Source organism: Plectropomus leopardus, chromosome 7, assembly GCF_026936395.1.
Source record: "Plectropomus leopardus strain MGB_pleo_1.0 chromosome 7, ASM2693639v1, whole genome shotgun sequence".
Classification (NCBI taxonomy): Eukaryota; Metazoa; Chordata; class Actinopteri; order Perciformes; family Serranidae; genus Plectropomus; species Plectropomus leopardus.
In genome coordinates this window covers 2,549,455-2,562,692 of record NC_142182.1, presented here as the reverse complement: position 1 = coordinate 2,562,692, position 13,238 = coordinate 2,549,455, and the positions used below count along the sequence as shown (strand labels likewise).

Genomic DNA, 13,238 nt, shown 5'->3' with positions numbered 1-13,238 from the left:
CAGGCCGCTAGGACAGTAAGGCTAAGGGGGTGTAGGTTTACAGAATATACCAGCGGTCAGTATGCTTCTCGTAAAAATGATGACATCATTATGATATGAGTTTACACGCCTCGTGGAAAAGGTGTGGGGTGTTTTTTGGAAATGTGTTGATTATTCTCTGTGATCTCTGATACCCAGCATCTCTCAAAATATACCAACTAAAGCTACTATACTAAAAAAAAGAAAAAAGAAAGGAAGACCTTGTAATTAATTAATCACAAACCTTAAGGTTTTATAATCTGACGAATGGTATTTCTTAAAGGTATCACGTTTCAATTGTATTGCCAGAAATATATTTTCATAATTAATGTTTCTATACAGCAGATACGTTTTATTTTATTTTATTTTTGTCAATGTTTTTAGGAGTCGTTATATTTAGGTTCATTAATATATTATTTTTTAAGATTTCATAAATTGTGATTATTGGGGATGTTGATGTTTAAATTTTAATTTTTATTTAGTCTAGATGAAACGTATTTCTCTTTTTGGTCTTCATTCATAGAGCGAGTCAGTTATTTAATGTGGGATAGTATTACCTACAATAATCATTTTCTGTCATTGTCTGACCGTCGGGGGTTTTATTATTATTATTATTATTATTATTATTATTATTATTATTATTTATGCGAACAATTATTTACTTGAGAAAAACGTTTAAAATATTTTTTGTATACACCTATAAAAAAAACACCATCCGACAAAACAAACAAATATATTTATTTGTATTCATTTCGTGTTTGTTATTTTTATTTATTTCCATCTTCTGTCCAAATTCAGCATCAAACCCGCGCGCGTTGCTCTCTTCAGTGACGGAATGGAGGTTTTACTGTCAGTTCGCACCTCGCTGATCATACTGTGGAATTTGTGTTTCTGCCCGCTGAGTTTTTACACTCTGCTCTCTGTGCGTAAAAGAGGTTGCGTTTGCATCCGAGAGAAGAAAAAACAACAGTACGTGATGAGAGGAGAGCGCGCGGGTTGTTGCTTCTTTAGCATTTCTCTTATCGGAGTCTGGGAGAGTGTTTCTGTCGCGGGTGGGTTTTGGCGTCTGAAAAATCTGGTGCGTAAAAAGAAAAAGAGCGAGAAAAGCGCTCGAGTCAAAGTTTGTGATTCAAAGACCCGAAGTCCACCCGGGCTGAGATCGATGTCTTGAAATCCATTCTACTGTTCAACATCTCGATCCGTTTTTCTGTCTCAACTTCACCCGCGTGACAGCTCCGTGTCCTCTCTGCGCCGCGCGTTAAAAAAGGGCTGGAGCCAAAGATGCGTCCAAATCTGATGTAAAAACTCTGACAGCTCCTGACCCCGCGGCCGCTGCGCGTCTGGCGTATTGCGATTCAAAAAAAAAAAAAAAAATGATGTCACGTAAAGCCACAAGGGGACCTGGGATTTACCAAATACCTTCCAGTTGAGCAGGAGTCCTGCCAAGTAAGGGACAACCTCCTCCTCCTCCTCTCCTCCTTCTCTTCCAGCGGCGACAAGTGCAGAGAATCGACGGAGGAGAATTGAGCAAATTATCTACTTTTCCGCTCTCCTTCCTGGACGGTAACGATCGGCGAGGTCTCGGCTCTCCGCACGCCGTTATCGAGCGAGCCGCGGCCGCCCTGATTGCTGTCAATAAGGACGGGGGGGACGGGGCCGGTGATTTTGAGGGGGGGTTCCCCGGCTGATGATGCCCTTTCCTGCGGGCCGGTGAGGAGCAGCACCGACCCCCGGCTTCCCTCCAGCAGCTTCTTGTTGTTGTTGTTGTTGTTGTTGTTGATGCGGAGGTGATGGACGGTCCTCTCCGCCGCCCAGCGGGGATCCTCGGCTCCCCCCCGGCTTCTGGGAGCCAGCCCGCGGGCTCCGACATGCTCACCTCCGGCGGCGGCAGCAGCAAGCCGCTCGCTTTCTCCATCGACCGGATTATGGCCAGGACGCCCGAGCCCAAGTCGATACCGCTCCCCAGCTGGTTCCAGTCCGCTCCCGTGGGGAAACCCGACGTCTGTCCGTCCTCGCTGCACTGCATGATCCCGCTGGTGCCGCTCGGGTACGAGCCGGGTCCCCGGCTTAGCATCACCGGACTGGATCCGGGCCACATCGACGCGTCCTCTCTCGCCGCTCCCGCAGACTTTCTGGGCTTTGGGTTGAACTATAAGAACCAGCAGGAGGACTCCGCGGTGAGCCAGAGCGCCGGCCAGTACAAACTCTTCAGGCCCCGTGTGGTGAACCAGTCCTCCTTCCCTACCGTGGGCACCGTATGCTACCTGAACTGCAGCGGCGACGGCGGCGCGTGTCCCCCGCCGGCCGGCCTCGTCAACCTGCACCCGATGGCCTCGTACCTGCTCACCGCGCGCCACAAAGCCTTCATGGCGGAGAAAAGCAAACCGGGCCTGCAGCAGGCCGGGGAGCGGTACCCGGTGTCCGGCGTGCAGGCCTTCAAGGAGCTCTCTCAGAGTCAGATCCAGCACTACATGAAGGAGCGGGACCAGATCCTCACCGACAAGATCTTCAAGGGCTCTGCGGCGGCGGCGGCGGCCCGGCTCAGCGGCTCCTGTACCGGCAGCAAGCCCAAAGTTTTCACCTGCGAGGTCTGCGGCAAGGTGAGAGGATTTATTTTATTTTATCTCCAAACTAATTCACAGCAGCTCCTCTAAACCTGCAGAGTGATTAATGAAACAATCAATAAGGATCCTTTCATTTCTGAATCTCTTTATCTTTTTTTTTTTTTTTAAATTGATTTTAAGAACCAGATTATTAAAAAAAAGAAGAATTTACAGACTGCCTTTGGGGATAATATTTCTTGATATTTATTAAAGAGACCAAAATAATAATAGATTAATAGCCTATTTGTAGGTTCATTTAATGATAAAATTAAACTCATTAAAGTGAACTAAATTTCCTTTAATTTAACAGGAAATCGGATTTAAAAAATGTAATTGCTTCATAGCATGGACGTTGTAATATGATGTTTTTGTAATAAAGAAACTGCAACATTTTCTAAAAAGACTCGATCTGCACAAATAAAACGTGAGAAATATGGAAACATTAAATTAATTTTGACTTTCTTTTCAGGATAAATCAAAATAGGTCTAGTTTTAAAGTGTTTGGTCTGATTATATTTTTGTCTACCCATTTTGGGAATACGTCGTCTTTCAAAGTTAGATTGTTTATTTTTGTCATTATAATAATGAGAAAATGAAAACTTGTCCAGTGTGAGTCTCCTTTTTTGCAAACTTTTGGGCTCCTCTGCGACGCACCAGCACTGAATTAAATGCTGTTTATTCCTCTGTTAGATCAATATTAATAATAATTCGTTTAAAGCCACAAATATTCTTGAGGATGGCGTTTGATATTCAGGAATTTATGTATCTTTCTCTGGCAGTGCGCGCTGTGCAGGTTTACATGGGTATTATTGTGTTATTAATGGCACATTAAATCTACTTAAAGTCTATTGAATGACCCCCGACAGATTACCTTTAATTAGACTCAATCTGATAATTACAGGGCACCATATTTAATTTTATTTTTTCCAGTTTTGCTTTATTTAAAAAAAAAAAACCTCGAGCTATTAAAAACACCCTCTAAGGGGGGTAGAGATTAAAGTAGTTTCAGTGACAAATTGGGTACTTTTTAAAAAGAAATCTTATTTTAATCCAAAGTAGACAAGTTCAAATTGGTCCAAATATTTTTTTAGTTTGAAGTTATTTTTGCTTTTGAGAATGTAACTGGTGTGAAATTAATTTTATTTAAATAAAAATGTGGTTTATGTATAGAGAGATATTTGTTATTTAGCCTATAATTATATATCACTATTATTATTATTGTTGTTGTTGTTGTTATATTTTATTTATTTCTATTTTTTCCCTCTCTTTTAGGTGTTTAACGCACACTACAATCTGACCCGCCACATGCCCGTGCACACCGGCGCGCGGCCGTTTGTGTGTAAAGTTTGCGGGAAAGGATTCCGACAGGCGAGCACGCTCTGCCGACACAAAATCATCCACACTCAGGTAGGACCGACACCCGGTGACAATCAGATTATTGATTACATTTAAAACTAATAAACCGACTTCGAGTAAAGACGAAATACCTTCACCTTATATATATATTTCATCGTTTTATTTAATTTTATTTTGATGTCCCATAAAAAGCGTGAACTGGGAGTCATACTGGCGCCGTTTTATCGGTGCCCGTTTGTTAATTAGCCTATTTCGCTTTCTTTTATGTATTGATAAACTTTACATGCAAGGGGGGAAATAATAAAAATAAAGCTCATATTTCTTTCTCCCACGCATAAAAACCTTGATTTTGGAGAGGGACAAAATAAAAATGTGGTCGTGATTTAAGGCCTTTTCTTTCAGCCTGTGAACAGATCTTAAACCGCATCAGACCACGCTAATAACTTTCACTTATTATCTAATTTAGTTCAATAGTAAATAAATAAATAAAAATCTGTCAATCAAAATAAAAGCAACTTCCAATCATGTGTTTTATTATATTTTGGGCGGGACTTTTTGATGCATTTAATTAAATGGAGTGTTTTAAAGGATGTCTTATGAGGAGTTTATTTGCTTTTTTTTGCCCCAGTATTAAATTATGTATTCCCATTTTTAAAATCTAATTAATTAAGGTTTAAACATTTTTTGTGTGTGTTTGTGAATTATTATTAGTTTTAATTCTGTAACACAAAACAACTCCCTTTTATGCAAACATCGCTGTATTGAGTGGCTCGAGGATGATGATTTAACACTCTCTGTTTTTCATGAATTTAGCCTAAATTATAATTACAGCTACTGATTTTTCTTTTCCAAAAAAGGAGGAAACCGTTTTCTCCTCGCGCCTCTGCTCAGCCTGTTTGTTGTGTTTGAGCTCCTCCTGTGGTGTCACTGTGACACTCCCAAAACAACTTACATCCAAATTCCTACAGTATTCCCTCGAGCTCACCTTTCCTGCTGTTTTTAATCCTTAAATAAATGAATGAAAAATTATAACATTTATAATGCTGCTATATGTGAAAGCAAGGACATTAACTTTAGCATCTCATTCTGCTTTTAATATAAAATTACTGAAATATCTCTGTAATATTTAATCATATTCATCGGATGTGTCATTTTCCATCGTAAAAACATACGTGTTTTTATTTATTTATTTTAATTTATCTTTTCTTTTTCCTTAGGAAAAACCGCACAAGTGTAATCAGTGCGGGAAAGCCTTCAACCGCAGCTCCACGCTCAACACGCACACGCGCATCCACGCGGGGTACAAACCGTTCGTGTGCGAGTTTTGCGGGAAAGGATTTCATCAGAAAGGTGAGAAAATTAAAATCAACCAGAAATGGGGTTTTTTTGGCTTTTAATTTGAAGGAACAATCGCTCTAATATTTATATAATAATTGTATATTTTAATGATCTCCCACTTCTATATTATTTTGTGTATTTTTACATGTTATAATGATAATAATAATAATAATAATAATAATAATAATAATAATAATAATAATTTACTGGTGTTTTTTGTCACTCTAAACTAAAATATCTTATCAAACACACTCTTCATTTCTTAATCTCCACATTTCTAGAAAGCTGTTGTACATGTAAATCAGTGCTTTCCTGTGATATAATAATTAATTCAGGGGCTGACAGATAATGTAACCGTCTTAAGAAAAGTAATCTAATTACATCCACAGTCAGTGGCTCATCAGGCTGAGTGCCAGCCAGCAGCATCTGTCAGCTGTCAGTTTGATTGTTTCAAAGCAACCCGAGTCAAATTACAGAAAAAAAGACCAGACATCTGAAACTGTCAGAGCACAAGAGAAATAAAAAACAAAAATAACATAAAATAGTGACAAAACTACACTTGATAAAATGGAATACACTATAAAAGCACATTTAATGCAGGAATTTACATAGCATTGCAATTCTTCTGTTTGCCCCCAATTATTATTGTTAATACCACAATTTGTAAGTGTCATTTGCTAGATTGATAAACGTGTATTTAATTTTTTTTATTTATTTATATTTATTTTTTGGCACTTGAGTATTAAAAAAGAGCTTTAGCTTAACAAGAGAGACATAAAGGACTGAATGCAGTCAGGACAGTTTTGGTCAATAATTTGGACCAATTATTTAATTTTAGGATACAAATGGCTAATCTGAAGAGCAAAAGCACTACACTGAGCACACAAATTAAGAAAATTACTTGTGGTTTGAGGTCATCTTGCAGAATCAGCATCCAATTCATGGTTCAATCACCCAACATTCCTGATGTCTTTAACTTGAACAAATTGGCTCGATTTCTTTCAACAAAACAAGGAAAGAACAAGAAAGGGCCCAAAAATTATCAAGAAATTAGAAAAAGTAAAACTACTTGAAAATAAACCCCAGAAAAATATGTATGTAATTTTTTTTCCTGTGACAAAGTTTGGAATATATAATTATAATAATTATAATACATTTTTTTGTGCATTCTTGCCCTAGTTTTGTTTTGTTTTTTGTTTTTGTTACATTCGATAATCAATGAATTCCCCTTACTAATTTTAATATCTTTTTTTGTCAACTTTTATTAAATTTCTCCATTTTGCTCAATTATATTTTTTTCACATTTTCAATAAATATAGAACCAATTTTCTCATGTTTTAAAGGTTTAAATGCTTATAAAAGATGTTTAAAATCACTTTTATTTTGTTCATAAAGCTGTGTTAATAACAGAATATGTTGTATGCTCTGACCTTGTATTTGACTGGATTTACCTCCAGCATCATTTTGGGAGAATATTAACATATAATTTACATAGTTTCAATTTAACTGACTCTGTAAAGATATATGAGTTGTGGCATTTAGCAGTCTTTAGGGACAAAAACCATCATTCATCATCAATTACCATCATTTAGAAATATTCCAGAAAGGCTGTGTCATCAGAGAATTTGGTAAAGTAGAAACAGAAATAAATCAGCATCAGCAGCAGAATTTGAATTTTCTTATTTCTTTTTTTTTCATTCATTTTTTGTTTTTTGTTTTTATTCAGTGTAATTTCTTTCCTCCAGTCTCTCATAACTGGGCCTCTGGCTCAGGCCTCTGCTTGAAAACGACTCCCAAATTGAATATTTCTCTGAAACCATTAAGTCTACAATTCTGACATAAAATTAAGAATTACATCGTAAGTATGATATATCTACGACCTGTGACACGACTTTAGGTTGGGAGCCTCTGATTTCATGGACATACATCATTTGATATTTTTCTGTAAAACTGAACAAATAGAGTCAAGCTGTTTTTGTTTTGCCGTCCCGATGCGACTCCTCGTCCTCTGACTTTGTGCAGGGAACTACAAGAACCACAAGCTGACGCACAGCGGGGAGAAGCAGTTCAAGTGTTCGATCTGCAACAAGGCGTTCCACCAGGTGTACAACCTCACCTTCCACATGCACACGCACAACGACAAGAAGCCCTTCACCTGCCCCACCTGCGGCAAGGGCTTCTGCAGGAACTTTGACCTGAAGAAACACATCAGGAAGCTGCACGACCCGGCCGGCCCGCAGTCGCCCCCTCAGGCCTGAGAGACGCTCAGCTCGGACCTGGACAATGACTCAACGAGCCAAAAAAACCCCCCAAAAAACATCAGGTCCTCTGTGACCGCCCCGCCAGCCCTGAAACTAAACTGAGGTCCTTTTATTCCAGAGTTACAGAGTCTTGTAGGTGTTAAGAAGAAGAGTATTTTTTATTAATTTGGAACTTGTGGCCTCAAATAGCTGATTTCTATACTTTGTTCCTCCAGATTCGTCATTTGAATCCTTCAATGACTTAAAAAATAATACTTGTAGCCCAAATTTACTAAATCCCGCCCCCTAATGGCTTCATTTGGACACTTTTTTGTGCATTTCTGTCTTTAAGGTTGATTCTGATATATGTTAAGACAAAATATCTTCACTTTTGACTCTTTTGAGGCCAAAAAAAAAACCAATCATAATCAAAGCTGGATTGGCTAAAACATCCTGACTTTTAGTCCAAAATATGTTTAAACCCCCAAAACACTAAATAATACATTTCCCATAAAGCAACTGGATTGTGTGTCTTGATCCACTCGGTCTTTCAAACTCAACGTAAACTGATGCAGAAACTGAGATAACCCTGATGACATCACTGTGACATCATCCGGGTTATTTTCTCAGATTTGACAAAACTTCACAGAAGACAGTATACAGCTGATTTAAGGAGGACTGACCATGACTGATACTCGTGTGTAAAATTACTGATTTGAATTGAATTTATTTATTTATTTATTTGAGAGGGATGATGCAGTTAAACATAGTTTCATACAAAGCATGAAGCTGATGTGCTGCCTCTTTAAGTTTGGACCAGCAGGGACTCTTTTACTGCAGCCCTCTTGACACTGTTCAAGGCGGGAACGATGGAAATGTCCACAAATTAAGGAAACCATGAGGTCCAGGAGCTCCTTACCCTCAGAGCAGAGGATGAGATCAAACAACAGTGAGCATAGATGTTGACGTTAGGCCATTGTTGTTATTTTTAAAGCGCTGCCGACGCTTATGTTATGCGTCACACTCATAGACTGTACATAAAGATGGATAACATGAAAGCTCCCTCAAAGTGTAACTTTTAAATCTGTGTCGCCCCCTGGTGACCACTGAAGGTGGTGCTCATCACTTTGATGTTTGTTCAAATGTTTGTTTTTATACGCTTATTTTTTACAAGTTATCAAATTATACGAAAGGGAGGTCTTCCTCCATGATTGACAGCTGTGACAGCCAATCGCATTCAATGGCACTGCTCTCGATTGGTCGGATGAATGTTTTGGTTGGAGCCCCCCCACTGCCGATATCACTGTGCAGACTCGGCTCTCAATGACATCACCTTCGCAAGATGGCAACGCCCATATTTGGATATTTTAGCCTTACTAAGGCTAAAAGTGGGGGCGCATCATCCACCTTTATATACAGTCTATGGTCACACTCGAGGCTGACGCTGCTGTGTGAACGTCATGCCCATCACACCTCTTTTGCTTCTGCGATGCCAGCTTGCTGTCTAAAATCACACATCAGCAGCATGATGCAACCATCATTTGGTTCTGTGTTAAAATGCAAAAAAGGCGTAAACTTTATAGCGTCTCTGTGGCTCCACCTCTGTGTGAAACAGATGAGGACAAAGATGATAAAAAACCACGTCATTTAGAGAGTGGTCCCTTCTGAAACATCTTTGGGCTATCCCAGACCGAAGTGGAAAATCAAAATCAGAAATGTCGAGAAATATTTGTCATCAGTCCAATAATACCAAAGATGACCTCAGTATTTGCAGTCCAACCTAATTTTTTTGTTTTAAATTACATTAAATCTATGAAATCCGACAGTATTTTGTCACACTGAGATGCAGTTTGACCCCTGCCGTTTGGGGTCAGTGAAGCCCGAGTCAGTCAGTAAATATTCGTTTCAATAAAATGTGAGCAGTCCGTCTGATAGAGTCCACAAAGTATGTCAGTTTTTAAATACAAATTACTTTGAGTAACAGACATTTCCTTTGTACAAATTTCCTCGATGTGGCGCCCTCAGTGCTACCCAGAAGAAACACACAAGGACGCCCTGTCCCCGACTCCTCCAGTCGCCTCTCAGGCCTGTTGAACCCAAACTTGGTCCCTCTTTTTGAACTTGACCCCACAAAAGCCATCAGGACACCTGACCTGATATGACGTGAACATGACCCCTGACCTCTAACCCCTCTGGCGACAATGCCGGCCTGGACACTGACTGGAGAAAACCTCCTGACCGGCGGCAATGCGCTTGTCTCTGGACTGAGGACACTTGACAGAGGACGAACTGAACTCAAACTTTCCCATCCTCCGATTATTGGACGATTACATTATAATGGTGGCTGATTATTATGTCATTAGTCATCAGTAATTACTAGTTTTCTTTATTTTTTCAGTTGCATCTCAGGATGTGAGATTGATGAACTCTGAGACCAGAGATGGCAGAGGTGAAGCGACGCACATAGACGTTGTTTGAGCAGATTTAAGTGTCAAAAACAGGATTCACACCAACATTTCAGAACTGGTGATAGTCACAATTTTTCTTATTCTCAACCAATCCCACGAAAAGATCAAAACGCGCAATGAATCGTCCTACAAGTGTGTGTGTATCAAACCCGATATATCTGATTCCTTGTCCAAACCGTGATTGAAACACATCAGTGAGCGACACTGCTGCACTGGGCGGGCTGTTCTCATGCACCGTCTGTACGTTTACCAACGAAAAATTCAGCTCCAGAATTCATATAACCCACGTAATCCTGACATATGCGATTATGTGAACCATGTCTCAATAGGAGTAAAAAAGGAAGTAGTATTGAAAGCTAAAGTCTGCGTGAGGAGACAGGCTGGGGTGGTGGACAAACAAACACAGGACTTAACCCCAAGAGACTGGTGTCCTTGTCCTGTATGAAACCAAGTGAACTTTGAGTTATTTTAAGGTACATCGTCACCATGTTTTTTTTCTTAACCCTAACCTACGTAACTTAATGTCACGTATGTAACATAATGATGCCTTTCCATGTTTGTTTTTCTAAACTGAAGCTACGTAACTTTGCTTTTCTTAATTGAAGATACGTAACTTTACTCTCCTTAATCTAAGATTCGTAACTTTACTTTCTTTAACATAAGCTACGTAACTTTGTATTCGTGAACCTAAGCTACGAAACGTTACATTCCTTAACCTAAGCTACATATGTTTACTTTCCTTAACCTAAGATATGCAACTTTGTTTTCCTAAACTGAAACTACGTAACTTTGTTTTCCTTAAACTAAGCTAAATAACTTTACTTTCCTTAAACTAAGCTACATAACTTACGTAAGTGTGTAACATGATGTTGCCCAACCATGTTTGTTTTCCTTAACCTAAGCTACATGACTTCATTTGCCTAAACTTAACCTAAGCAAATACATTTTCCTAAATCTAACCCATGGTACTCTACTTTCCTAAACCCAGGTAACATAATTGAACTTGCCTGAACCTAACCTACGTTACTTCAGATTAAGTACGTAAGATGACTACGCTGAACCACGATACATTTTCTGTTAAGGGTGCCAATTCATACAGTTTTCATTCAAATGAACCGTTGTATGACACGTTACACTGGGTAAAATGTTCCGTAATTTTCATTACAAACACATCACATTGTTGGATTGTGTCTTTTCATGGGATTTGTTGACAAACAAACAAACAAAAAAAACAACCAGAATCTAGAATAGCACCCGACTTGTGTGAAGTGTGAAAGTTCACTCTTGAATTTGAGAACAGAAGTTTGACTAAATCATCTTAATTTTAGTTCCATTTGCCAACCTTTTCTTCAGGAGTTTTCGTCCATATCAATCAACAAATTGAGTTTGCTGATGAGTTAACAGGTTAACAGGTTAACAGGTTAACAGGTGGTCATATGTGTCCAAAAACATGTTGACTCTCTACTGATATTTACATTACTCACAGTATCTTTTGTAAACCTCCGTCAGTTTACAGACCCACGTCTTGCTTCAACCTTGATCTTCTGTATTAATCGTAGTTGTCCACTCAGTTTTCCTTTTTGATGAGGGAATATTACCAACATCACTTTCAGTTTGACCTCAAAGTAAAATGGTGAAGATAAACTGTATAAATGTATCGTCTGACCACGCATGGTCCTTATTTTCAGTGACTTGCAATGTTATTATTATTAGAAATTATGGTCAAACTACAAAAATACAGTATTCCAAGCTGATAGAAACCAGAGCTCTCTTTGACCTCTATTCCTGTGTGTAAATCTGACGAGAATTCCTGCACTATTTATGAGAAACCCTCAAATTAAAGCCAAAGCCAAAGTGTCAAATTTAACCTCAATATGGAACCCAAACCCTCCAAAAGAAACTAAAAACCACTTACACACTCGTAGCTTCACCTCTACACCTCTGGTCCTGACTGAGGGAGGGGGACGAGCTGATGCTTTCCCCGTCAGTCAGTCAGTCTGTCTGTTCGTTGTTATGTTTTATTTCAATCTCAGGATTATTGTAAAAAAAAAAAGGGAAAAAAAGAAGTGTTTTATGATATTTATTTTAAATTGTACTACTGTTATATAAAAAAAAGTTTGTTGTCAAGGTGAGGGTTAGTTTTTTTTGGGGGGGGGGCTCCTGCTGCAAATGCTTAACAAGGAAAACATAATAAATAAAATCAACTGTGTGCCATCACTTTGAAATTGATTTAAAATATTTCACTATAAATACTTAACACAGTTTATAAATACATGTATACACATTATATATAATGTATATAACGTGTATGTGTGTGTGTGTGTATATATAGTGTTTGTGTGTGTGTGTATTCATCAGTATGCATCAGTGTGTTCATCACTTTAATGCTGCAGCTGGTAAATGTAAAGCAAATGTAATTACTTTACATACAGCTGTGCATCTTAAACCTTATTAATAGGCCATATAATAATTTGGTTATTTATATTTTTTATAATTAATGTTGATTTACAAAATAACTAAAGGTGTCAGACAAATATGCAGTGCTGTACAAAGTACAAAAGTTTAAAGAAGCATCAAATGTAAATACTCAAGTAAAGTATAAATTCCTGAAACTGTAGCGTATTCAGTGGGCTACTTGAGTAAATGTCCTCGTTACTCTCCTCACTGACCCTTCAGACCATCACAGGAGGCGGCTCCTCCGCTCTGGCAGCTGATTGGTGGAGAGACTTCAGTAATTTATAGGTTTATGACGGCGCGTGGGCTGCTGTAGATCTACGGACTCAGCACAGCTCGCGGACAGGTTCTGCTTGTGGAGTAGTGGCGCACGAGCGCTCGTTTTGTCACCTGCGTGCAGCTTCGTCGGGCGGACACATCCAAACAGCTCCACCCGCCTCTTAGAATGTACAACATGTACTTCACCTCCTTTTTCTTGACAAAAACAAACCCTGGAGTGGATATGTAGGCTACTTTTGAGATATTTTGTCCGTACAGCGTTATAGCCGCCCGCACGGGGTACGCTGTCGAAAAAACCAAAGTCACATTTGTCTGACGTCGCTCTGGACAGAAATTCCATCCATTCCACCAACATTCCCGGGAAAAAAGACACCCGTGCCCGCCGGCAACGGGCACAACGTGCCGGCACGAAACCGGAAATCTTGTGGTTCTACTTTCAGAATAAAAGATATTTTTTCATCTAAGAATTAAAGCTCGCGTTA

The 13,238-nt window shown here is 39.1% G+C and overlaps 1 protein-coding gene across 1 annotated transcript; it reads left to right on the top strand.

The window, feature by feature from the left end:
* On the top strand, nt 1-13,148 carry fezf1 (FEZ family zinc finger 1). The gene is made up of 4 exons (XM_088079643.1): nt 1-2,618; nt 3,894-4,028; nt 5,195-5,327; nt 7,338-13,148. Exons 1-4 carry the CDS (start codon nt 1,809-1,811, stop codon nt 7,571-7,573), a joined length of 1,314 nt encoding a protein of 437 aa, XP_087935769.1. The 5' UTR covers nt 1-1,808; the 3' UTR covers nt 7,574-13,148.
* The last annotated feature ends 90 nt before the right edge of the window (nt 13,149-13,238 follow it).

What these genes read in the sequence shown, in the direction of transcription:
- fezf1 (XM_088079643.1), top strand. Translation starts at nt 1,809, where the DNA reads ATGGACGGTCCTCTCCGCCGCCCAGCGGGGATCCTCGGCTCCCCCCCG. An exon ending in CCTGCGAGGTCTGCGGCAAG is followed by an intron (nt 2,619 to 3,893) that starts GTGAGAGGATTT and finishes CCTCTCTTTTAG; the next exon opens with GTGTTTAACGCACACTACAA. An exon ending in ACAAAATCATCCACACTCAG is followed by an intron (nt 4,029 to 5,194) that starts GTAGGACCGACA and finishes CTTTTTCCTTAG; the next exon opens with GAAAAACCGCACAAGTGTAA.